The sequence below is a fragment of the Carcharodon carcharias genome, chromosome 8 (genome assembly GCF_017639515.1).
Source record: "Carcharodon carcharias isolate sCarCar2 chromosome 8, sCarCar2.pri, whole genome shotgun sequence".
In the NCBI taxonomy this organism is placed as follows: Eukaryota; Metazoa; Chordata; class Chondrichthyes; order Lamniformes; family Lamnidae; genus Carcharodon; species Carcharodon carcharias.
In genome coordinates, this window is record NC_054474.1 from 149,482,331 (window position 1) to 149,508,831 (window position 26,501).

The 26,501-nt window shown below is 50.5% G+C and overlaps 1 protein-coding gene across 5 annotated transcripts; it reads left to right on the plus strand.

Annotated features, from left to right (window-relative positions):
* The first annotated feature begins 137 nt into the window (after positions 1-137).
* Positions 138-22,354, plus strand: asb6 (ankyrin repeat and SOCS box containing 6). Of its 5 annotated transcripts, none has more exons than XM_041194257.1 (7): positions 138-242; positions 8,534-8,701; positions 9,828-10,009; positions 11,470-11,576; positions 15,238-15,346; positions 15,435-15,521; positions 20,747-22,354. In XM_041194257.1, exons 2-7 carry the CDS (start codon positions 8,580-8,582, stop codon positions 21,427-21,429), a joined length of 1,290 nt encoding a protein of 429 aa, XP_041050191.1. In that variant the 5' UTR covers positions 138-242; positions 8,534-8,579; the 3' UTR covers positions 21,430-22,354. The 5 variants fall into 5 exon arrangements, with proteins under 5 accessions (XP_041050191.1, XP_041050190.1, XP_041050192.1 ...); XM_041194256.1 differs by lacking the exon at positions 138-242 and adding an exon at positions 4,318-4,448; XM_041194258.1 differs by lacking the exon at positions 138-242 and adding an exon at positions 4,318-4,448 and having other exon boundaries at positions 9,834-10,009.
* Positions 22,355-26,501: the final 4,147 nt, after the last annotated feature.

The window sequence follows — 26,501 nt, forward strand, 5'->3', positions numbered from 1 at the left end:
GGACTTACATTCCCCTGCACAAGTTCCACATTAAATGAAAATATCTATTAAAACATTTGTGTAAAATATGAATCTTTCACTTTTGCTTTTTCTGTTTTTTCTTTCATTCTGATTTCCTAGAGAACAGAGGGGCATCAGGAGGGAATTCCAGGATCCAATAACCAGGACATATGACAGGATGCACAAGGGGGTAAATCAGAGGACTGCAGAAGCTCCGGGGCAGAGTGACAGCGTTCAAGGAGGTGATGGCGATTGGAAGGGGCAAAACCATTGAAGGATTTAGAAGGAAAGATTTGTATTTATACAGTGAGATTGTCCACATCCATTGTGTATGGGGCTGAGTGGTTTGGAATTGGGCTGAGGGGTTTGGGATTGGGGCTGAGGGGTTTGGGATTGGGGCTGAGGGGTTTGGGATTGGGGCTGAGGGGTTTGGGATTGGGGCTGAGGGGTTTGGGATTTGGGATTGTGGCTGAGGGGTTTGGGATTGGGGCTGAGGGGTTTGGGGTTTGGGATTGGGGCTGAGGGGTTTGGGATTGGGGATGAGGGGTTTGGAATTGGGGATGAGGGGTTTGGAATTGGGGATGAGGGGTTTGGAATTGGGGATGAGGGGTTTGGGATTGGGGCTGAGGGGGTTTGGGATTGGGGCTGAGGGGGTTTGGGATTGGGGCTGAGGGGGTTTGGGATTGGGGCTGAGGGGGTTTGGGATTGGGGCTGAGGGATTTGGGATTGGGGCTGAGGGGTTTGGGATTGGGGCTGAGGGGATTGGGGCTGAGGGGTTTGGGATTGGGGCTGAGGGGTTTGGGATTGGGGCTGAGGGGTTTGGGATTGGGGCTGAGGGGTTTGGGATTGGGGCTGAGGGGTTTGGGATTGGGGCTGAGGGGTTTGGGATTGGGGCTGAGGGGTTTGGGATTGGGATTGGGGCTGAGGGGTTTGGGATTGGGGCTGAGGGGTTTGGGATTGGGGATGAGGGGTTTGGGATTGGGGATGAGGGGTGAGGGGTTTGGAATTGGGGCTGAGGGGTTTGGGATTGGGGATGAGGGGTTTGGGATTGGGGCTGAGGGGGTTTGGGATTGGGCCTGAGGGATTTGGGATCGGGGCTGAGGGGTTTGGGATTGGGGCTGAGGGGTTTGGGATTGGGGCTGAGGGGTTTGGGATTGGGGATGAGGGGTTTGGGATTGGGGATGAGGGGTTTGGGATTGGGGATGAGGGGTGAGGGGTTTGGAATTGGGGCTGAGGGGTTTGGGATTGGGGCTGAGGGGTTTGGGATTGGGGCTGAGGGGGTTTGGGATTGGGGCTGAGGGATTTGGGATTGGGGCTGAGGGGTTTGGGATTGGGGCTGAGGGGGTTTGGGATTGGGGCTGAGGGATTTGGGATTGGGGCTGAGGGATTTGGGATTGGGGCTGAGGGGTTTGGGATTGGGGCTGAGGGGTTTGGGATTGGGGCTGAGGGGTTTGGGATTTGGGATTGGGGCTGAGGGGTTTGGGATTTGGGATTGGGGCTGAGGGGTTTGGGATTTGGGATAAGGGGTTTGGGATTGGGGATGAGGGGTTTGGGATTGGGGATGAGGGGTTTGGGATTGGGGATGAGGGTTGGGATGAGGGGTGAGGGGTTTGGAATTGGGCTGAGGGGTTTGGGATTGGGGATGAGGGGTTTGGGATTGGGGCTGAGGGGGTTTGGGATCGGGGCTGAGGGGGTTTGGGATCGGGGCTGAGGGGGTTTGGGATCGGGGCTGAGGGGTTTGGGATTGGGGCTGAGGGGTTTGGGATTTGGGATTGGGGCTGAGGGGTTTGGGATTGGGGCTGAGGGGTTTGGGATTGGGGCTGAGGGGTTTGGGATTGGGGCTGAGGGGTTTGGGATTGGGGCTGAGGGGTTTGGGATTGGGGCTGAGGGGTTTGGGATTGGGGCTGAGGGGTTTGGGATTGGGGATGAGGGGTTTGGGATTGGGGCTGAGGGGTTTGGAATTGGGGCTGAGGGGTTTGGGATTGGGGCTGAGGGGTTTGGGATTGGGGATGAGGTGTTTGGGATTGGGGATGAGGGGTTTGGGATTGGGGATGAGGGGTGAAGGGTTTGGGATTGGGGATGAGGGGTTTGGGATTGGGGATGAGGGGTTTCAGGTTGGGGCTGAGGGGTTTGGGGTTGGGGGTGAGGGGTTTGGGATTAGGGCTGAGGGGCCTGGGATTGGGGCTGAGGGGGGGGTTGGGATTGGGGCTGAGGGGGGGTTGGGATTGGGGCTGGGGGGGGGGGGTTTGGCATTGGGGCTGGGGGGGGTCTGGCATTGGGGCTGGGGGGGTTTGGCATTGGGGCTGGGGGGGGGTTTGGCATTGGGGCTGGGGGGGGTTTGGCATTGGGGCTGGGGAGGGTTTGGCATTGGGGCTGGGGGGGGTTTGGCATTGGGGCTGGGGGGGGTTGGCATTGGGGCTGGGGGGGTTTAGCATTGGGGCTGGGGGGGGTTGGGATTGGGGCTGGGGGGGGTTGGGATTGGGGCTGGGGGGGTTGGGATTGGGGCTGAGGGGTTTGGGATTGGGGCTGAGGGGTTTGGGATTGGGGCTGGGGGGGTTGGGGTTGGGGATGAGGGGTTTGGGGTTGGGGATGAGGGGTTTGGGATTAGGGCTGGGGGGGGTTTGGGGTGAGGGTTTGGGATTGGGGCTGAGGGGTTGGGGCTGAGGGGTGAGGGGTTTGGGATTGGGGCTGGGGGGGTTGGGATTGGGGCTGAGGGGTTGGGGCTGAGGGGTGAGGGGTTTGGGATTGGGGCTGAGGGGTTGGGGCTGAGGGGTGAGGGGTTTGGGATTGGGGCTGGGGGGGCGGTTGGGATTGGGGCTGGGGGGGTTTGGGATTGGGGCTGGGGGGTTTGGGATTGGGGCTGAGGGGTTTGGGATTGGGGCTGAGGTGTGAGGGGTTTGGGATTGGGGCTGAGGGGTGAGGGGTTTGGGATTGGGGCTGAGGGGTTGGGGCTGAGGGGTGAGGGGTTTGGGATTGGGGCTGGGGGGGTTTGGGATTGGGGCTGAGGGGTTTGGGATTGGGGCTGAGGGGTTTGGGATTGGGGCTGAGGGGTGAGGGGTTTGGGATTGGGGCTAAGGGGTGAGGGGGTTGGGATTGGGGCTGAGGGGTGAGGGGTTTGGGATTGGGGCTGAGGGGTGAGGGGGTTGGGATTGGGGCTGAGGGGTGAGGGGTTTGGGATTGGGGCTGAGGGGTGAGGGGTTTGGGATTGGGGCTGAGGGCTGAGGGGTTTGGGATTTGGGCTGAGGGGTTTGGGATTGGGGCTGAGGGGTTTGGGATTGGGGCTGAGGGGTTTGGGATTGGGGCTGAGGGGTTTGGGATTGGGGCTGAGGGGTTTGGGATTGGGGCTGAGGGGTGAGGGGTTTGGGATTGGGGCTGAGGGGTGAGGGGGTTGGGATTGGGGCTGAGGGGTGAGGGGGTTGGGATTGGGGCTGAGGGGTGAGGGGGTTGGGATTGGGGCTGAGGGGTGAGGGGTTTGGGATTGGGGCTGAGGGGTGAGGGGTTTGGGATTGGGGCTGGGGGTTTGGGATTGGGGCTGAGGGGTTTGGGATTGGGGCTGAGGGGTTTGGGATTGGGGCTGAGGGGTTTGGGATTGGGGCTGAGGGGTTTGGGATTGGGGCTGAGGGGTTTGGGATTGGGGCTGAGGGGTGAGGGGTTTGGGATTGGGGCTAAGGGGTGAGGGGGTTGGGATTGGGGCTGAGGGGTGAGGGGTTTGGGATTGGGGCTGAGGGGTGAGGGGTTTGGGATTGGGGCTGAGGGGTTTGGGATTGGGGCTGAGGGGTGAGGGGTTTTGGGATTGGGGCTGAGGGGTGAGGGGTTTGGGATTGGGGCTGAGGGGTGAGGGGTTTGGGATTGGGGCTGAGGGGTGAGGGGTTTGGGATTGGGGCTGAGGGGTTTGGGATTGGGGCTGAGGGGTGAGGGGTTTGGGATTGGGGCTGAGGGGTTTGGGATTGGGGCTGAGGGGTGAGGGGTTTGGGATTGGGGCTGAGGGGTGAGGGGTTTGGGATTGGGGCTGAGGGGGTTTGGGATTGGGGCTGAGGGGTTTGGGATTGGGGCTGAGGGGTGAGGGGTTTGGGATTGGGGCTGAGGGGTGAGGGGTTTGGGATTGGGGCTGAGGGGTGAGGGGTTTGGGATTGGGGCTGAGGGGTGAGGGGTTTGGGATTGGGGCTGGGGGTTTGGTGTCTCGGTCCAGGGTTTGAGGTTCAGGGTTCGGTATCTGAGGTTCAAAGTTGGGGTTTGGGGTCCAGGCTGTAGGATTCAGAGTTTGGGGTAACATTTCTCCTTTACCAGTGTTCGAGCTGCCCGAGCGGTCAGTCCGCGTTTGGATCGGGTCAGGTTCCTGGATCCGAATCTTCCTGTTGGAGGAACCGGAAAGGCCGGAACCTTTCTCCCGGCGATGGCGGATGTGCCTCCGCCCGGCCGGATTAGACATTGTGTTTCCGGTGGCGGAGGTGAGTCAAACAGGGGCGGGAATGGGCGGCAGACCCAGAACCTCATCCCCCTAAGACACCCCTGTCTCTACCCCCCCCACCCCTACCACACTCTCTCTCCCCCTCACCCACCTTTCTCTCCCACCCCCACCACCCTCCCTCTCTCTCTCCCCCCCACCACCCCCTCTCTCTATCCTCCCCCCCCCACCACCCTCTCTCTCTCTCTCTCTCTCCCCCCCCACCACCCTCCCTCTCCCCCCCAACCATCACCCCCTCTCTCTATCCTCCCCCCCCCACCACCCCCTCTATCCTCCCCCCCACCACCACCCCCTCTCTCTATCCTACCCCCCACCACCACCCCCTCTCTCTATCCTACCCCCCACCACCACCCTCCCTCCCTCTCTCTCCCCCCCACCACCACCCTCCCTCTCTCTCCCCCCCACCACCACCCTCTCTCCCCCCCACCACCACCCTCCCTCCCTCTCTCTCCCCCCCACCACCACCCTCCCTCTCTCTCCCCCCCACCACCACCCTCCCTCTCTCCCCCACCACCACCCTCCCTCTCTCCCCCACCACCACCCTCCCTCTCTCCCCCACCACCACCCTCCCTCTCTCTCCCCCCCACCACCACCCTCCCTCTCTCTCCCCCCCACCACCACCCTCCCTCTCTCTCTCCCCCACCACCACCCTCCCTCTCTCCCCCACCACCACCCTCCCTCTCTCCCCCAGCACCACCCTCCCTCTCTCCCCCACCACCACCCCCTCTCTCTATCCTCCCCCCCACCACCCCCTCTCTCTATCCTCCCCCCCACCACCACCCCCTCTCTCTATCCTCCCCCCCACCACCACCCCCTCTCTCTATCCTCCCCCCCACCACCACCCCCCTCTCTCTATCCTCCCCCCCACCACCACCCCCCTCTCTCTATCCTCCCCCCCACCACCACACCCCTCTCTCTATCCTCCCACGCACCACCACCCCCCTCCCTCTCTCTCCCCCCCACCACCACCCTCCCTCCCTCTCCCCCCCACCACCACCCTCCCTCTCTCCCCCACCACCACCCTCCCTCTCTCCCCCACCACCACCCTCCCTCTCTCCCCCACCACCACCCTCCCTCTCTCCCCCACCACCACCCTCCCTCTCTCCCCCACCGCCCTCCCTCTCGCCCCCACCACCCACCCTCCCTCTCTCCCCCACCACCACCCCTCCCTCTCTCCCCCACCACCACCCTCCCTCTCTCCCCCACCACCACCCTCCCTCTCCCCCACCACCACCCTCCCTCTCTCCCCACCACCACCCTCCCTCTCTCCCCCACCACCACCCTCCCTCTCTCCCCCACCACCACCCTCCCTCTCTCCCCCACCACCACCCTCCCTCTCTCCCCACCACCACCCTCCTCTCTCCCCCACCACCACCCTCCCTCTCTCCCCCAGCACCACCCCCTCTCTCTATCCTCCCCCCCACCACCCCCTCTCTCTATCCTCCCCCCCCACCACCCCCTCTCTCTATCCTCCCCCCCCACCACCCCCCCTCTCTATCCTCCCCCCCACCACCCCCCCTCTCTATCCTCCCCCCCACCACCCCCCCTCTCTATCCTCCCCCCCACCACCCCCCCCCTCTCTCTATCCTCCCCCCCACCACCACCCCCCTCTCTCTATCCTACCCCCCACCACCACCCTCCCTCTCTCCCCCCCCACCACCACCCTCCCTCTCTCCCCCACCACCACCCTCCCTCTCTCCCCCACCACCACCCTCCCTCTCTCCCCCAGCACCACCCTCCCTCTCCCCCCCACCACCACCCCCTCTCTCTATCCTCCCCCCCACCACCACCCCCTCTCTCTATCCTCCCCCCCACCACCACCCCCTCTCTCTATCCTCCCCCCCACCACCACCCCCCTCTCTCTATCCTCCCCCCCACCACCACCCCCCTCTCTCTATCCTCCCCCCCACCACCACACCCCTCTCTCTATCCTCCCACTCACCACCACCCCCCTCTCTCTATCCTACCCCCCACCACCCCCCTCCTCTCTCTCCCCCCCACCACCACCCTCCCTCCCTCTCCCCCCCACCACCACCCTCCCTCTCTCCCCCACCACCACCCTCCCTCTCTCCCCCACCACCACCCTCCCTCTCTCCCCCACCACCACCCTCCCTCTCTCCCCCACCGCCCTCCCTCTCTCCCCCACCACCCTCCCTCTCTCCCCCACCACCACCCTCCCTCTCTCCCCCACCACCACCCTCCCTCTCTCCCCCACCACCACCCTCCCTCTCTCCCCCACCACCACCCTCCCTCTCTCCCCCACCACCACCCTCTCTCTCCCCCACCACCACCCTCCCTCTCTCTCCCCCCCACCACCACCCTCCCTCTCTCCCCCACCACCACCCTCCCTCTCTCCCCCACCACCACCCTCCCTCTCTCCCCCACCACCACCCTCCCTCTCTCCCCCAGCACCACCCTCCCTCTCTCCCCCAGCACCACCCTCCCTCTCTCCCCCACCACCACCCCCTCTCTCTATCCTCCCCCCCACCACCACCCCCTCTCTCTATCCTCCCCCCCACCACCCCCTCTCTCTATCCTCCCCCCCCACCACCCCCCCTCTCTATCCTCCCCCCCCACCACCCCCCCTCTCTATCCTCCCCCCCCACCACCCCCCCTCTCTATCCTCCCCCCCCACCACCCCCTCTCTCTATCCTCCCCCCCACCACCACCCCCCCTCTCTCTATCCTACCCCCCACCACCACCCCCCTCTCTCTATCCTACCCCCCACCACCACCCTCCCTCTCTCTCCCCCCACCACCACCCTCCCTCTCTCCCCCCCCACCACCACCCTCCCTCTCTCCCCCACCACCACCCTCCCTCTCTCCCCCACCACCACCCTCCCTCTCTCCCCCACCACCACCCTCCCTCTCTCCCCCAGCACCACCCTCCCTCTCCCCCCCACCACCACCCCCTCTCTCTATCCTCCCCCCCACCACCACCCCCTCTCTCTATCCTCCCCCCCACCACCACCCCCTCTCTCTATCCTCCCCCCCACCACCACCCCCTCTCTCTATCCTCCCCCCCACCACCACCCCCTCTATCCTCTCCCCCCCCACCACCACCCTCCGTCTCTCCCCCACCACCCTCCCTCTCTCCCCCAGCACCACCCTCCCTCTCTCCCCCAGCACCACCCTCCCTCTCTCTTTCAGGGATACAGTGCAAACAGTCAAAATAAAGGACAATCTGTTAAAATACGATACAGTTGCCCACCCTCCCCCACCCCCACCCCCAAGCTGCTGCACTGTCCTGCTGTTTATCTCTGCACCATTCTTGTTTCCCTATGAGCTCCTGTCTATCTCTGAAGTCTCACCCTGTGTTGCTTTTGTGTGGACTTATAAGGGAAACAGCATTGGTGCCCCGTCCTTAATAGAGCATTACAGCGCTGCCTCACGGGTGGAGCGAGGAGTGTGTTAATCTGGGCTGGATTCCTAAGAAATCCTGCTCTCTCTTCCTCCTGAAGGGTTCAGACAATTAATGCTTCAATGCTGGACCTTTCTTATGCTATTGTAATATTGCGGTGAGCAGAATGTGAAGAATCTTGGGATGGGGGTAGATGTTGATAACAGAATACTGTGAGGTCTGTAGTGATTCTTACCTGTGTTAATCATCCAGGGGGCATTTGGGAACCTGAAGATTTCACCCTGTACCTCAAGGAGATAACCAGTGTTTACTCCTCTCTGCAGTTTTACCTCTGCTCTTTCACCACTCTCAGACTTTGTGTAAGTTAGGGGGGAGTGTTAGTGACAGAGCTCACCCACTCACTACCTTTTGACTAGCTGGTCATTTTAAGAAAGAGTTATTTCTCATGGCTGGGGGAGGAACCTGCCAGATTTTTACTCCCAATTGGTCTGGCTTTGTAATAGTTTTTGTGCCTACCCTAGGGGATTACACGGTTTCCAGGTGAGGTGGGGAGTGGACATTGTAGTACACAAGGCATCGTCTGTGTATGTGGCGGGCTGGAGGTACAGGATGTTCTTCCCAGGAACAGTCTGTATGTTTATTAACTGCTCCTTGAATGTGTATCTTTCCCCTCAGTTCCTCACATTGCTCCCTGTTTCTGCTCCACAGAGGATGTGCTTTGTGTCGATTGCTGCTCAGTGAGAGTGGAGAAACCATGCCTTACCTGCATGGATTCCGACGCATCATCTTTGAGTATCAGCCGCTGGTTGATGAGATTCTCAGAGTCGCGGAGTTAGAGGAAGCCAGCAGAGAGGCCGGTCATGGAATTCCAGGCAGGTGAGGCAGAGGAACTGTCCGGTAACTTCATACCAGTTGTGCTTGGTGGGGGGGTGGTTCAGGGGCTTCCTGATCATGTACTATCATCACAAGGATTGCAGTGGTCCAAGCAGGCAGTTCGAGGGCAATTAGGGATGAGCACTAAGTGTCTGCCTTGCCAGCAACACGCTCATCTCATTAATTAATTTTTAAAAAGATCCAGTAGCTCCCTGGTCTCTTCACCCCAACCTGTCAGAAATTGTATTAAAACTTTCGGAACTCATAATCCCCTTTAAAGTTGCTCGAGAGAACGCTATACTGTTGGGAATTCAGTACTGAGGGAGCGCTGCACTGTGGTAGGGTCAGTGCTGAGGGAGCACTGCACTGTCGGAAGGTCAGTGCTGAGGGAGCGCTGCACTGTCAAGAGGGTCAGTACTGAGGGAGTGCTGCGCTGTCAAGAGGGACGGTAATGAGGGGGTGCTGCACTGTTGGAGGATCAGTACTGACAGAGCATTGTGAGGCAATGGCATAATGGCATTAACGCTGGGCTAGTAATCCAGAGACCCAGGGTAATGCTTTGGGGAACTGGGTTCAAATCCTGCCATAGCAGATGGTGGAATTTGAGTTCAATTAAAAGTCTAATGATGACCATGAAACCATTGTCGATTGTTGTAACAACCCATCTGGTTCATGAATGCCCTTTAGAGAAGGAAATCTGCCGTCCTTACCTGGTCTGGCGTGCATGTGACTCCAGACCCACAACAATGTGGTTGACTCTTAAATGCCTTCTGATCACAGGCAATTAGGGATGGGCAATAAATGCTGGCCCAGCCAGCGACACCCACATCCCATGAATGAATAAAAAAAATACTGTCAAGCAGGTCAGTACTGAGGGAGATTATTAAGGGTTGTATACCCTAGACAGGGTTGATGGAGTTGAAATGTGGATCAGTTGTGATCTTGCTGCATACAGAGCATGCCAGAGGGGCTGAATGGCCTATTCTTGTTCCTAGACCAGGAATGGAGTTGGATTGTGCTTCAGTTTTTGACATCAGAGAATCACAGCCTCTCTCCCAGTGCCTGTCGGTTTTCTGTTGTTTGTGATGTACTCTGAGTTAGAGCTCCTGTTAATGTTTGTCTGACTGAGTTGCAGTGAGGGCCCTGTGGGTGGAGCGGACTCAACAGCTCTGCTGGAACTGCTGGAGAGAGAATCCCAATCGGCCTTCTACGAGGAAGCTGTCAGTTATTCACTGTTCAAAGTGTCGGAGGCTGGGCTGGTCAGTGCTGCCGAGAAGCTGCTGCAGCATGGAGCTGACCTCAACTTCGAAGGTCAGTATCATTTGAGAGAGAGCAATGCAGCGGCTCCTTCAGTCAGTTTCTATACAGAGAATTACCCAGACTGCAGAGTGCAGAAACAGGCCATCCAGCCTAACTGGTCCATGATGGTGTTTTTGCTGCATGCCACCCTCCTCCAGCCTTACTTCACCTCATCCCATCAACATATCCTTCTGTACAAAAGCAAAATACTGCAGATACTGGAAATCTGAAATAAAAACAAAAAGTGCTGGAAATACTCAGTAGGTCAGGCAGCATCTGTGCAGACAAATAGAGTTAACGTTTCAGTTCGATGAACTTTCATCAGAACAATTCTAATGAAAGACCATCAGCCTGAAATATTAACTCTGTTTCTCTCTCCACAGATGCTGCCTGATCTGCTGAGTATTTCCAACATTTTTATTTTTATAACATATCCTTTTATTCCTTTCTCCTTCATGTGTTTATCCAGCTTCCCCTTAAATATATATATAAATATACTAATCACCTCAACCACTCCCTGTGGTAGTGAGTTCCACCTTCACACCACTCTCTGGATAAGGAAGTTTCTTCTGAGTTCCTGATTTAATTTATTAGTGACAATCACATATTGATGATACCTAGTTCTAGTTTCACCCACAAGTGGAAACATTTTCTCTATTTACCCTATCAAACTCCTATCAGTACTGACCCTATTGAACAGGTCATCCCTTGGCTTGTCCTTTCTACAGAGAAAAGATCCAGTCTATTAAGTCTGTCCTGGGATACTCTCAGTTCTTTCTTACCCACTTCCTTCTCTCTATCCAAAACACAAACCCACTTACGCCACAGGAAAAGCTGAGGAGCTTGACCCGATCCTGAATTTTGGTTGTTGGTGAGCAGTACATGGCTGACTGGTTCTGTCTGATGGGGTACATTCGGTGAGCTGTGCATTGTTGACTGGTTCTGTCTGATGTGGAACACTGTGTGAACAGTGCATTGTTGACTGGTTCTATCTGGGGTACACTGGGTGAGCTGTACATTGTTGACTGGTTGAGCTGTACATTGTTGACTGGTTCTGTCTGATGGGGTACACTGGGTGAGCTGTGCTTTGTTGACTGGTTCTGTCTGATGTGGTATACTAGGTGAGCTGTGTAGATGTTGACTGGTTTTGTCTGATGGGGTATACTTGGTGAACAGTGCGTTGTTGACTAGTTCTGTCTGATGGGGTACACTGGGTGAGCTATGTGTTGTTGACTGGTTCTGTCTAATGGGTTACGCTGGGTGAGCTTTGCGTTGTTGACTGGTTCTGCCTGATGGGGTATATTGGGTAAGCTGTGCATTGTTGACTGGTTCTGTCTGATGGGGTACACTGGGTGAAGTGTGCGTTGTTGACTGGTTCTGTCTGATGGGGTACACTGGGTGAAGTGTGCGTTGTTGATTGGTTCTGTCTGGTGGGTCTCTTCCAGCAATGGTGTGACTGTCTTGTTTTATAGATCCTGTCACATATTACACAGCCTTGCATGTGGCGGTCCTACGCAACCAGCCCGATGTGGTGGAATTGCTAGTTCGGCATGGAGCAGACATCAACAAGAGGGACCGGGTAAGAAGGCGTTAGGAACTGTGCTGAATTTAATTCTAAACTATCCAAGCACATCACTGCCTGTGCTCACTTTCCCACTTCACAGACCTGAGCCCATAAGCCAAGCTGGCACCCCCAGTGCAGTACTGAGGGAGTGCAGCTCTGTCAGAAATGCCATCTTTCAGCTGAGACATTAAACCTAGTCTCTGAATGTTGTCCGAGGTGAACATTAAAGATCCCCTGGCCACTATTTGAAGAAGAGCAAAGGAGTTCTCCACAGTCTTCTGTCCAATATTTATCCCTCAGTCAATGCCTACAAAGACTGGGACTTGAACATTCAAGGGTACTTGACATTTTGAAAGGACAGGAAGTTAGGAAGAGATGGTGAGGTAGTGCTATTAATTAAGGATGACAGTAGTAACAGATGTCGTTGGTTCTAAAGATCAAGATGTAGAATCAGTTTGGGTAGAGATAAGAAAATTGTAAATGTAAGAAGTCACCTGTGGGAGTGGTTCCCCCCAACAGTAACCACACTAGTATGGGGTATACAGGAGAAATAATGGGGGCTTGTGGGAAAGATATGGCAATAATCATGGATGATTTTAATCTACATATACATTGGACGAATCAGATTAGCAAAGGCAGTCTGGAAGATGAGTTCACAGAGTGTTTTAGGGACAGTTGCTTAGAGCTGCAAGTTCCAGAGCCAACCAGAGAGCAGGCTATTTAAGATCTGGTAATGTGCAGTGTGACAGGTTTAATTAATGACCTCATAATAAAGGCGCCCCTAGGCAGCAGTGATCATAACCTGTTTGAATTTTGCACACAGTTTAAGAAGAGAAGAGTAGGTCCAAGACTAGTGTTTTAAACTTAAGTAAGGGCAATTATGAAGGCAGCTGGCTAAAGTGAACTAGGTTAAGGGATAGGTCAGTAGAGGTATAGTAGTAGACATTTGAGATATTTTATAACACTCAACAAAGATGCATTCCAGTGAGAAATAAAGACTCTAGGGGAAGGACACACCATCCCAGGCTAACTAAGGAAATTAAGAATATTATTAAATTGAAAGAAAAAGCTTACAATTCCGTGAAGATTAGTGCCAGTTTGGAAGATTGGACAACATATAAAAAACAGCAAAGAATGACAAAAAAAGTGAGGGAGAAATTAGAGTATGAAAGCTTGCTAGAAATATAAAGACAAATGAAAGTTTCTACAGATATTTAAAAAGGAAAATAGTAAGTAAAGTGAGCATTGGTCCTTCAGAGAATGAGTCTGAGGAACCACTAATGGAAAATAAGGAAATAGCAGCTGAACTAAACAGATATTTACTGTCTCTCTTCACTGTAGAAGACACAAATAGCATCCCAGAAATAATTGCAAGTTGCCGTTGACCATAAACTGAACTGGACTAGCCAAAAGACCTACAAGAACAGGTTGGAGGCTAGGAATCCTGCGATGAGTATCTTACCTCCTGACTCCCCAAAGCCTGTCCACCATACATGGCATAAGTCAGGAGTGTGATGGAATACTCCCCACTTGCCTGGATGAGTGAAGCTCCCACAACTCTCGAGAAGCTTGACACCGTCGAGGACAAAGCAGCCCTCTTGATTCGCACCACATCCACAAACATTCACTCCTTCCACCACTGACGCACAGTAGCAGCAGTGTGTACCATCTACAAAATGTACTGCAGGAATTCACCAAGGCTTCTTAGTCAGCATCTTCCAAACCCACGACCATTACCATCGAGAAAGGACAAGAGCAGCAGATAGTTAGGAACTCCACCACATGGAAGTTACCTTCCAAGACACTCACCATCCTGGCTTGGAAACTTATCGCTGTTCCTTCATTGTTGCTAGGCCAAAATCCTGGAAATCCCTTCCTAACAACACTGTAGGTGTACCTACATCACATGGACTGCAGCGGTTCAAGAAGGCAGCTCACCACCACCATCCCAAGGGGCAATAAATGCCGGCCCAGCCAGCAAAGCTCCCATTCCATGAATGAATAAAAAGTCCTGCACTCCTGCCCCCTGGGTCCCCTTACCTGCCTCACCCTTCTGTCCCTGGCCACTGATCAAATCAGAAGACCCTATTCCAAGTGGTTTGACTGCCTCCTGCAATGAAACATCCAGGCAACATTCCCTCCCCACCCACCCAATGTGTCGCAAAGTCTGCAGCTCAGCCTCCAGCTCAATGACTCTGAGCCGAAGTTCCTCAAGCAGCAAACACTTCGTACAGACGTATTTGCCCTGGATCACCATGTTATCCAGGAGCTCCCAAATGCTGCAGCCTTGACACATCACCTGTCTTGCCATCCTTAATGTGTTTTAAGTTATTACTTATATTAGTACTTATTTATGTTGCTTTCTTATATATTTTATTAACATTACCACCAAATTGTGTATTATTTTAAACATTAGAGATAGAATAGAACTTATACACTTACCAGATACTCACCAAACAGCTAGCTCCTTTCCCTGTAGTAGAGCAAGAACCAATTTCTACGAGGTAAGAAAGATCGAAAGAGGAAACGAACAACTTCTCTCCCTTTCCCAAACGCCCCTCACCAAACTCCAAGTCTTCACTCAGCTCAACTGCACTCCGTTTGCCAAGGCTGCACCTCCAAGAAAGGAGGGAGACAGAAAGCAGGAACCTACAGGCCAGTTAGCCTACCATCTGTCATAGGGAAATTGCTGGAATCTATTTTTAAGCAGGTTATAGCTGGGCATTTAGAAAATCTCAATGCAATCAGGCAGAGTCAACATGGTTTTATGAAAGGGAAATCATGTTTGCCTAAATTATTGGAGTTCTTTGAGGAAGTGACACCCATCATGGATAAAGGGGAAACCTGTGGATGTGTTGTACTTGGATTTCCAGAAGGCAGTTGACAAGGTGCCACATCAAAAGTAATACACAAAATAAGAGCTCATGGTGTAGTGGGTAACATATTAAGCATGGATAGAGGATACAGGAAGCCACGAGTAGGGATAAATGGGTGATTTTCGGGTTGGCAATATGTAATGAGTGGAGAACCACGGGGGTCAATACTGGGACCTTAACTATTTAAAATCTATATCAATGATTTGTATGAAGGGACCAAATGAATGGTTGCTAAATATGCTGAAGTCACAAAGGTATACTGAAACATATAAGATCCTGAGGGGACTTGACAGAGGGCATGCTGAAAGTCTAGAATTAGGAGACCCAATATAATATTTAAGATGGAGATGAGGAGAAATTTTTTCTTTCAAAGGGTCATGAGCTTCTGGAATTCTCTTCCCCAGAAAGCAGTGGAGGCTGGGGCATTGAATATTTTTAAGGCTGAGTTAGATAGATTCTTGATAGACAAGGGAGTGAAAGGGTATAGACGGTAGACAGGAAAGTGGAGTTGAAGTCACAATCTTAATGTCAGCCACGATCTTATCAAAAGGCAGAGCGATCTCAAGGGATTGAATGGCCTATTCCTGCTTCGAATTTTTATGTTTATACAAACAGATTATCTGGCCATTATCAGATTGCTGCTTGTGAGATTGTGCCATGCACTGGTTTACTGCCCTGTTTCCTACATTACAGCAGTAACTACATTTTGGCTGTGAAGTGCTTAGTGAGGTCTGGTGTGTGAAAGGCGCTATAGGAATGCAGGTTCTCGATCTAACAATGCCTGTTTTCCCCTGGTGCAGGTTCACAGCAGCAGCCCACTAGACTTGGCGAGTGAGGAGGTGGAACGTTTACCATGCCTGCGAAGGCTCCTTGACCTTGGCGCTGATATAAACGGGATCGACAAGACCGGTCTGTGGCTTTTTCATTATTCCTTTATTTTTGAAATCTTGTCATGCCAGCACCGTCAAGCTAAATCTCTCATCCCTCTCTCTCTCAGGAAAATCAGCCTTGCTGCACTCACTGGCCAGCAGTGATGGAGTGCACGTGCACAACACCGACAACATCAAGCTGCTTCTTGAGAGGGGTACGGTAATGAAACATTCTCTTACCTTCGCTCCCCCCACCCTCATATCCTGAACATGCTGATGTTTCCTGGGGATCAGTGTCAGGGAGACTGGCTTATGCTGCCTCGTGTAGGATATCACCAACAGTGAGAGCACTTCAAAAGCACTTCATTTACTGTCAAGCACTTTGTCCCAACACTCTTGAAATGCAAGTTCTTGCTTTATTTGACAGTGGAGCCAGTGAACAAACAGCACAGGGCCATTTATAGCAGTTTTACTCCGATTAATATTTGTTGAGGCTCATAACCCCAGGTAACATCTTTCAGTAATCCTGCAGCTGACCCACAAGCACCACAGAGTGCTGGGATGCAGCTATTAAATGGTGGATAGGCACTTCCTCACAGGAAGTGGGGAAATGTCAGAGGACAGTGTGGAAGCTAGAATAATCCTAGATGTGGTATACTTGGATTTCCAAAAGGCATTTGATAGGGTGCCACATCAAAGGTTATTACACAAAATAAGAACTCGTGGTGTAGAGGATAATGTATTAGCATGGATAGAAGATTGGCTGACTAACAGGAAACAGAGTAGGGATAAATGGGTCATTTTTGGGTTGGCAAGATTTAACCCATGGAGTGCCACAGGGATCAGTGCTGAGGCCTCAACTATTTATAGTCTATATCAATGATTTGGATGAAAAGACCAAATGTATAGTTGCTAAATTTGCTGATGACACAAAGATAGGGAAGTAAATTGTAAAAAGGACATAAGGAGTCTGCAAAGGGATGTAGATAGGTTGAGTGGGCAAAAATTGGGCAGGTTGAGTACAATTTGGGAAAATGTGGGAATTTATCCACCTTGGCAGGAAGGATAAAAAACAACATATTTAAATGGAGAGACATAGCAGAACTCTGCCGTACAGAGAGATCTGGGTGTCCTGGTACATGAATCACAAAAGGTTAGGTACAGCAAGTGATTAAGAAGGCAAATGGAATGTTGGCCTTTCTTGCAAGGGAATGGAATATGAAAGTAGGGAAGTTTTGCTACAGTTGTACACTGCATTGGTGAGAATACTGTGTCCAGGTTTGGTTCACTTATTTAAGAAAGGATATATTTGCATTAGCATTGCAGAGAAGGTTTACTCGACTGATTTCTGGGATGAAGAGGTTGTCTTATGAAGAAAAGTTGGACAGGTTGGGCCTGTATCCATTGGAGCTTAGAAGAATGAGAGGTGATTATTTTAAAACAAATAGGATCTTGAGGGGACTTGACAGGCTGGATGCTGAAGGGAGGTTTCCCCCTGTTGGAGAGACTAGAACTAGGGGACACAGTTTAAAAATAAGGGGTCTCCCATTTAAGACGGAGATATTTTTTCTCTGAGGGTTGTTAGTATGAAATCCTCTTCCCCACAGAATGGTGGCGGCTGGGTCAGTAAATATTTTTAAGGCTGAGTTAGATAGATTCTGGACTAACAAGGTAGTCAAAAGGCATAGCAGGTAGACAGAAATGTGGAGGGCACAATCAGATCAGCCATGATCTTATCAAAAGGCAGAGCAGGCTTGAGGGGCCGAATGGCCTACTAATTCGTGTGTTCTTCACTCCCAGTAACATTCCACAGGCTTCACTTCTGATTGGAGGCCAGGGACATGTGGAAGTACTAGGCTGGAAGCTGCTGTACTGTCTTAGTTGCCCTGGGTTAGACTATGATACCCATTGCTTTACAACACAGAAACAGGCCAGCCAACTCAGCTGGGTCCACGGTGATGCTTCTGCTCCACATGAGCCTCCCCCCACTCTTATTCATCTCACCATATCCTTCTATTCCTTTCTCCCTCTTCTGTTATCTGGCTTTCCCCTAAATCCATCAATACCATTTATCTCAATTACTCCCTGTGGAAGCAAGTTCCACATTCTCATCACTTTCTGAGTAAAGAAGTTTCTCCTGAATTCCATTTGGATTTATGAGTGACTATCTTAAGTTTTCATAGGATGTGCAGTGGAGAGAATAGAGGGTGTTATTAGCAGAATGGAGGAAGGTGCATTAACCTCATTAGTGATGGGGCTATAAATTTGCATCAGCATCTTTGGGTGGATAGACTCCTGTGTCCTGAGGTTTGGGCTATCAATATTAGCTGTTGCAGTGACTGGCAGGTTTAGTAATTAAAAACAAAAAATGCTGGAAAAACTCAGCAGGTCTGACAGCATCTGTGGAGAGAGAAACAGAGTTAACGTTTCGAGACCATATGACTCTTCAGATCAGAGAACAGGTTTAGCACCTTTGCCAATGCTGAAGAATTTGGGCATTTGCTCACAAGCAAAGAAAAAGGTTCGAACCACAATCTGTTCCGGGGATTTCATAAGTATGCATTCCCCATAGGCTCTCAGTTGGTGAGATAAAGGAAAATTGTGACACAGTTTTTGCACCTACCGGAGCACATTCTGTACAGGGACCCGTGCAATATCACATCGACTGCCCAAGCCACTCTCTTGGATTCAAGTTCCACTACGGAGACCTGAGCCCATAATCTATACTGACACTCCCAGTGCAGTACTGAGGGAGTGCTGCACTGTCAGACGGTTAGTAATGAGAGCGCGCTGCACAGTCGGAGCGCCAATACTGAGGGAGCGCTGCACCGTTCTGACGATCTCTAAAGCCCAGCATTTTAGTTTCCTTACCTTCACAAAAATAATCTTCCCAGAACTAAACATTATCTACTTCATAATGCACACTAATATTTTAGAGGTATTCATCATACCACACTATCAAAAAAAACGAAACGCGTCACCAATTTGATGCTTTTCATTCATCGTATAGACATAACAACTTACAATATGTTATATATCTTACAACTATCCACATGCAACCCACGCAATAATCATCCCCCATTGTCCAGCAGCTCTCTGCTGATTCCATGTCCAGTTTAAGGTGAAAAATAATACTTCTTACCATGTTTTCTGAAGGTTTTCCTCTTATGATAATTATAGTCCAAATGTTCATCTGCAAAAGAAGACTCCTCATAGTTTTTCAAGCTCAGTCTTTAAAACAGTCTGGCTGATTTCAGCTTGTGAACCTTACTGTCCTCCATATCTGCAGCTTCTCATCTTTAAACTCTACAAAGAGTGTCTCAGTTAAGTCCATTTCATTTTCAAGTTCATTGTCCAGACTCTCACTTTTTAAATTCTCTTTGAGAAAACAAGTTCATAATTGCTTCTTTTTGTGCCAGCAAGTAATTCCCCCTTTGATCAAAATCTTCCTTAGCCACTTTAAGAATATCATTCGAATGCTTCTTATGCTCAAGCAGAAAGGTTTGATATCTTTGTTTGGTCTGATTTTTAAACAGTTCATAATCTTTCAGTTTCTCCTGACTCCATTTAGATCTAATTTTATTAAATTCTTTCCAAGCAATATCAATAACCTCCTCATTTTGGATCTTGAATTTTCTTTCTAAGACAAAGCAGGTCTAAATCCTTTGCTAACGATAAGCTCTGAGTGAAACCAATAACTCTCAGGATAACAATCTTTCTGCGTTATTTCTTGGACAAAAATGGAGTGACTTCCCCATCACATATAAACCTCTTGTAATCCTTTACATCCCTATCCATTCCTAAGGTAAAAACATTAGGTGCAATGGGTTTCGCACAGTCTTCACTTTCTGGTGCAGCTTTCTCTGGAAATTCCTGTCATTTGCAGCAGTGTCACTGATTTAAAACCCATTTCCTTTTCTGGTACAACCTCTCCTAAAGACTCCTTGAGCATTGTATTACTGCCACCATTTTACCATTTCACTTCCAACAATTTGCTTTTATATGGCCTGTCATATGACAATAAAAGCATATTGGTTTCTTTACAACGTTTTTATTCTCTATTATCATTTTCTTTGATTGGAGCAATTTCTGTCTCTCCCCAGAGCTAGACTCTTCTATTCCTCCAGCTTCCCTGTGGGTTTACAAATGGAGATCTACTGCCCCCTAGTGTTTATGTGATATGTCATACCCAACTTTCAGAACTGCTGCTTCCTTTATGTTATAAATCTTGCAGTCTTCCAGGTGTGACCTGAGAGCTATTGAGATGCTGTTTCAAAATTCTCCCATTATCATTAGCTCTCTTACATTCTGAAAATTCTGTTCACGTCTCAGTGCCCGAATCCACCGGTCCCATGGCGTTTCTTTCTGCCTAGCAAATTCTACAAACGTTTCATTTGATTCTAGCCTATGAATTCCCTCAAGCTTTTCCAACTTTGACTGCCTGATCGACTGCTCACTCAATCTCTCGTCCTGAGACTGCGTTCCACAAGATTCACAAAGTTGTACTCCTATCTCTAATTACCAACACACTTGAAACTCTTTCATGTGTTCATATGTTTGTTTGCATTCTGCTAGTTACACTAAGCTGGCATTGCCCATAGATTTCCCAAACTCCAGTTTCCTGGCTGCACTGAGACTCCAGGGCTTCCTCTGAGCCCTATCTGCTTGGATCTGTGGCATCTGTGAGCTGCAAACCCCATGAGGTCCAAACAGCAATCCTCAGTTTCACCAAATGGCTCCCAGGGCTTCTCTACCTGGAGCCTGCTAACAGCTGCACCTTTTCGATATCGACCCTTTCCCTGCTGCAGAAAGCTCAGATAAATTGAAACCAGAGAACCTTCTTAAGCTCCACCCAGCTCCATGACGATGTAGCCTTTAAGGGTTCACTACTTTTAAACTAATTTAGCTCTAACTCCCAGAACAAAATATCCCTCTGGACTGCACTTCTTTGCAAGCAGTGTAGACATCGTGTCTCCGTTCTCTAGGTCAGTAAGCCCGGCTGCTGTTTTTATGGCTCCCTCTCTTCTATTTTGACTCTATTAGTCAAACAGGGATAACCTTCTGAACTGCCATTTCCTTTAGATGTACAGTCTCTAAAGCCCCGCATTTTAGTAACCTTACCTTCCAAACAATAATCTTCCCAGAACTAAAAACTACATCTAAAATATTAAGATGAGCCACGAACTAAATATTTGTCAAACCCTAAATCAACATCACAAAACCAGATTATCGGGTATTATCATATTGCTTTGTGAGATCTTGTGTGTAAAATGGCTGTCGCATTTTTTGCGTTACAACAGTGAATACGCTTCAAAAGTACCTCATTGGCTGTAAAACGCTTGAGAGTCCTGTGGTTCTGAAAGAGGCTATAAAAAATGCAGGTCCTTTTAATTTATTCCTATCTGAAGCTCTAACCTCAAGATCACTTGGTGCTTCTTAGGTGCAGATGTGAAAGCAACCATGATGGATGGCGATAATGTCTTCACATTTATCATCTTCCTCCTGGGCGAGACCGAAGGTAGAGACCAGGAAGAGGCTGAGACCCTCAGAGACTTCTGTCTGCAGACCACCCAGCTGTTGCTGGCTCACTCTGCTAAACCTGACACCTGTCAGCCCGAGGACTCCCTCATCTATGCCTGCATCAACCAGTTTGAAGTCCACCTTCCCATCATCAGGGTTCTCCTTGACTCTGGGGCTTCCAACCATTGTCCTGAGCACGGCCCTATCTGCTGGTCTGGATTCACCCTTCTCTTTGAGAGACTGCGTGTATTGTTAAACGGCCCAGAGTCCATGCTTCCGCACCAAGAAGCCTTGCGACGTGCAGACATGGCCCTGGAGCTGATGGTGGGTAGTGTATCTCGTCCCCAGCTCTCTCCAGGCTGGGAGATTAAACCTACAGCCTACCCCAACTACACGGACCAAGTGATGGCGCTCTCCAGGCCCCTGAAGCTGCTGCAGTTTTCTCCAGCCTCACTGAAGCACCTGTGCAGGGTGGACATTCGACGACTCCTGAGGCCCGTTCCTTTGGATGCCAAGGTGAAGTCCTTGCCTCTTCCAGACCGGTTGAAGTGGTTTCTGTTGATGGAAAACAGCAAAGATGAGGAAGAGGAGATGCAGCAGTAACAGCCGAGGGCACCTTGGCAGCGATTTGAAGACTGACCTGTGCCTGAGATTGGAGGAACTACTTTTTTTTGACTTTTGCATTGCGTCTGCAATAGATAATCTTCAAAATACAATGCCATTTGACTGCTTGAACCCAGTATTAGGATAATACAGGATCACCGACAGTCTCGTAGATCAAAGTAGCACAAGTGTTGTTCCTTGTCCCTAGCTGTCTCTGGTGTGCTTTACTATAGGTCTTAAGTATAAATGTGATCGTGACATCTAGAAGTGGATGATCACTAAGGGTTTCTATTGACCTGGGGACCCAGTTTGGGCACTGCCCCTTTTCTCTAGTAATGTATTGGAATCTTAGCTGGTCATTAAACATGGGCCAAATACAAACGTAGACCGTGAAGAGGCTGTAATTTTCTTGTTTTATCTGGGAAGAATCCATGAAGAATGATTCCTGTCAATCTGCCCATTCCGCTGTCTCTCTCATGTCCCTGCTTTTAGTTCTCAATGATTGTAAGCAGATTCGAGAAGGCTGAACTTGGATCCCTACAGTGGGCCTTGCACTCAGGGAGCTGGGTTGCGTTCCTCCTTTGCTTGAGACACCCCACCACCACCAAAGCCAGATGAGGGAATGTCCAAGTGAGAGGCCAGTGATTTGAGTGGGAATGAGGATGGTTATCTGGGGCCCCTCAGTGATTGCTGCGTGACCATGGAAAGTCGTTACTCCCACCCCAGCTACATTTTTAAGATGCTGATAGACTTACCTCTGCATTTCCAGAGACCAAACTCTGTGGGTCAGACTTTATGTTGACTAACTTTCCTTTCTCTGCCGGGTGCAAGAGGACAAGATGTATGTAAGCACTGCTCAGTGTCAACAGCTCCCTGAATGAAAACAGGAATTGGTTTAAATCAGTAAATTTGTGCATTGACATGACTCAGGTCTTTCATTGTTTCATTGGGTGCTGCAGGTTCTACAGACCTAGGGCTCAGTGTTAAATCCTCATCTGGGATGAAAGGGGCAGTTGGCCTCAGCACCCCTTGGTTAGAAAAGGGGAAGGTGTGCTATGGTTCCTGTGCCGTTGATCCTGTCTGGGGCTGGGGTCGGGGGATGAGAGGGCTTTGTGTATCCAGATCAGCCCGGGTTGTGATGGTCCCCACAGTCAAACAGCCAGTTGCAAAGTACTGGTGGGGCTCATAAATGATCAACAGTTATTAACTTCACCTCCTCAAGGAAAAGAACCAGGGAAAAAAATAATTAGCAGGATTTGTTTTTGGGCCTGAGAAGCAGAAGTGGCTTTGGTAAAAGTTAACTTTTACAGTTATAAACTGATTGTGATATAAATTGTGCAGTTTGAATTTTCCATCTTTCAGGGTGTTGTAGGGTAAATCAGTAATGTTCAAACAGCACACAACTTTCCCCAGGGTCACTGTAAGAGGGAGGGAAGGAGAGAAATTACCTTTGGAAAATAAAAATGTTATTGTGCCTTTGTGCTGCCCTGAATCTTCCCCAGAACACACTTGGTCAGCATGATGAGCCATCCTACTCTGGATAGGATAGCAGAGGGCGGGGGGGATGTAAATTCACGAGGGCTGCTGCATAACTCACAAAACTATAGCTGTGGAGCAAAGAGGTGGGGAATGTAAATAGAAACATTTCCACCAGTTGAAGTGCTAACCAGGGGCATATGCTCAGGATTAGTACTGGGTGTAAAAGGGGAGCAGAGAAAGAGGTTTTGCATGCAATGGGATACAGAATAAGTGATCACAGGGGTTGTTGAAAACATGTCAGTTACAGCCTTTTAAGAGAGAATCAGATGAATATAAAGAGCAGGAAAATAGGATGAGGCAGTTCCAGTTGAAAAGCCAGCACTGAGGCAGGGTCGCTGGGCCGAATGGCCTTCTGTGCTGAAATGTCACTCAACACTGGTGGTGGAACAAAACTGTACCACCTTTGCAAACCCCGTGTTAAAGCAATGTGAGGTTGAGGAGGGGAGGGAGCAACTGCTGAAGCCAAAGATCTCTTCCCTCTGCACTCTGCCTCCACCCCCGCTGTCTCTTCCTTCCCCTCGAGACCAGCTCAAAGCAGCCTCTGCACAGTTTTCAGTACTCTGGATCAATCTTCCTTTTAAACATTAATTCATGAAAAGAGCAGACATCATGACGCAACATTCCCCAGACACGACTTGTTTAGTAGTGACACAGGGGATGCAGAGCTTCCTGCAGAGTGTCAGACAGCACAGCCCAGACAGAGAGTTGGGCACATGCAGCAATACTCAGCTAGAACTAGCTGATCCTGCCTGCAATTGTCTCCTTTCCCAGTCAGCGCCATCGTGCTGAGAGCGACAGTCAGATGCCGTCATAGGGTGTGGACAGCCAGGTTCCATTTCGGAGCCAGATTGTACACCTGGTAAATCTCATCAGACAAGTCCTGGTACGCAGGGAGGCCAGGTCCCACTGGCCACTGGTGTCCACCTAATCCTCAATCAGCCCCTCCTGGCTCAGCCTTAACTCAGGGTCCATGGTGAAGCACATCAAGGTAGAAGAAAAGCAGAGTCAAACAATTACAGCAAGGTTGGATTTGGAAAGCTGTATTTTGCAGAAGAAAGGGGAAAACAGAGGGAGGTGAGCCTCTCACTCCATTTTGTGCCTGGCTCTGTACACTAATTACCCTCTGGTGCATGGACCAAGTATCTAGACAGTGAGTCAGCAACAACAACTTGCAGTTATGTAGCACCATTAACATAGTAAATCGTTCCAAGACACTTCACAGGACTGTATGAAACAAAATTTCACACTGAGCCAAAAAGGGTATATATTTGGACAAGTGAGCAAAAGATTGGTCAAACAGGTCGGTTTTATGGAGTGCCTTAAAGGAGGACAGAGAGGCAGAGGGGTCTAGGGAGGGAATCCAAGAGTTTAGGGCCCAGGCAGCTGAAGACAGCCACCAATGGTGGAGTAAAGGAAACGGGGATCATGCAAGAGGCCAGAATTAGAGGAGGGCAGAGATGTTGTGGATGTGTAAGCCTCGAGCAGGCTATTTAAACATGAGGGTGGCACTGCTTTGAACTCTAGTATTTGCCACCTTAGCTAAAATCATAGAAATTTACAGCACAGAAGGGGGCCATTTGGCCCTTCATGACTGTGCTGGCCAAAAGAGCAATTCTGCCTAATCCCACCTTCCAGCTGAGCCCTGTGGGTAACAGCAGTTCAACTGCATATCCAAGTACTTTATAAATGTTTTTCTGCTCATTATCACATTGCTGCTTGTGGGATCTTACTGTGCGCAAATTGACTGCCACATTTCCGACATTACAACAGTGACTACACTGCAAAAAGTTCTTTGACCATGAGGCACTTTGGGACATTGTGAAGCTGTGAAAGATGCTGTAAAAATACTGTAAAGGTTTTTTTCTTTTGAGGAATGAGGTCCAGTATCTGTATAGATGAGGGAAATTTAAAATTAGATAAGTCTGTACATTGTCAGGCTGTACTACATTCTTCGCACGGACCATAATGAAGTGATCCCAGTGTGGGCTGCTGGAGAAGTTCAATCAGAGGTTGAGAAGTTGAGGGTCTCAACTGGAAACAACAGAATGAAAAGGGTCAAGGGTTTTTTTGGACTGGGATCAGTGTGATGATAGGACAGACAAAATCTGCCAGTGACTGGGACATGGCCACCTCTCGGAATAGTCCTGACTGTTTCAACAACTGTGGGACTCAGACAGGTGGTGTAGAGCCTCCCACTAAGCTGCAGTGCAGCAATTCCACAGCTATATCAGGGAAAATCTCCTCTCTGCGTCAGCCCAACATCTTTCTCGGCGTCAAAGAGAAGGGGCTGGATGGAATATCTTCAGACTCTGGGACTTCTCACCTACGGAGAGCTAAATCTCTCAGCTCCCGTTGCAGTCAACACCCTCTAAAGAACGGTTTTATACTCAGCCGTCTGGTCACTCTGGAGGGGAGTTCCACATATACTGAACAAAAGGGCTGAGTGGGGAGTGGGTCAAAACTCAGCTTGTGGACCAGCAAATCGTGCTAAGGGTGACATTGGAGCAAGGACAGCATCAGTAGTGTGGGGCTTGGCCTAAATAGCCAAGTGGTTATGGTACTGGGTTTATAACCCCAAGGTCAAGAGTTCAAATCTCACAATGGCAAACTATGTAACTTCATCTGAAACAGATGGAAACGGGTTTGTACTCGAAAGAGTTACATGTCCTTCATGCTTGAGCTTGGCCTAAATAGCCAAGTGGTTATGGTACTGGGTTTGTAACCCCAAGGTCAAGAGTTCAAATCTCACAATGGCAAACCATGAAACAATGTAACTTCATCTGAAACAGATGGAAACGGGTTTGTACTCGAAAGAGTTACAAATCAATGTATATCATAGACACATCAGCAGTGTGGGGGAGGGGAGACAAAAAATCCAAAAACCTTAATCACATGATTAAACATAATAGGGTGTCTGACACCTCACACCTGTTCCACACCATTCGACAGATCACAACTGATCATCTGCCTCAACTCAACATTCCTCTCATATCCCTCGATTCCCTTTGTGTTTAAAAATCTATCGACCTCTGTCGTGAATGTACTCGATGGCTGAGCAACCACTGCTCTCCGGGGTAGAGAATTCCAAAGATTCACCATTCTTTAACTGAAGACGTTTCCTCATTTTAGTCCAAAATGGCTCACCTTTACCTGAGATTTACACAGGCCCCCCCCCCCCCCCAGGTTTCAATGAGACTAACTCATTATTCCAGCCAAAGTGGAAAAGTTCACATTTGCCCTTATACTGGATCCACCTTCTTGCCCTGCCGTCACTCTGACGTCACTCACTTTGTAGCTTCTTTGCTGCCTCTCACGGAGCTTGTGGGAGAGTGGGGAGGGGGCGTAGAGAAGGTGGCGATGATGCCTCCCGTAGTCGATTATCGCTCCGAGCAGTGGCCGCTGGTGTGCATCGTGACGTCATCACGTCTTCTAAAGCCCGGACAGTCGACGCTGGTGACGTCATAAAGACGCGTCTCCATTAGCAACCAGGTGGGCGGGACCGTGCGGTTGTCACTGGGTGGGCGGGACCGTGC

Bases quoted from the DNA above. Each gene is read 5' to 3' on its own strand.
- asb6 (XM_041194257.1), top strand. From the start codon at position 8,580: ATGCCTTACCTGCATGGATTCCGACGCATCATCTTTGAGTATCAGCCG. The intron at 8,702-9,827 runs GTGAGGCAGAGG...TGTCTGACTGAG, and splicing joins GGTCATGGAATTCCAGGCAG to TTGCAGTGAGGGCCCTGTGG. The intron at 11,577-15,237 runs GTAAGAAGGCGT...CCCCTGGTGCAG, and splicing joins ACATCAACAAGAGGGACCGG to GTTCACAGCAGCAGCCCACT.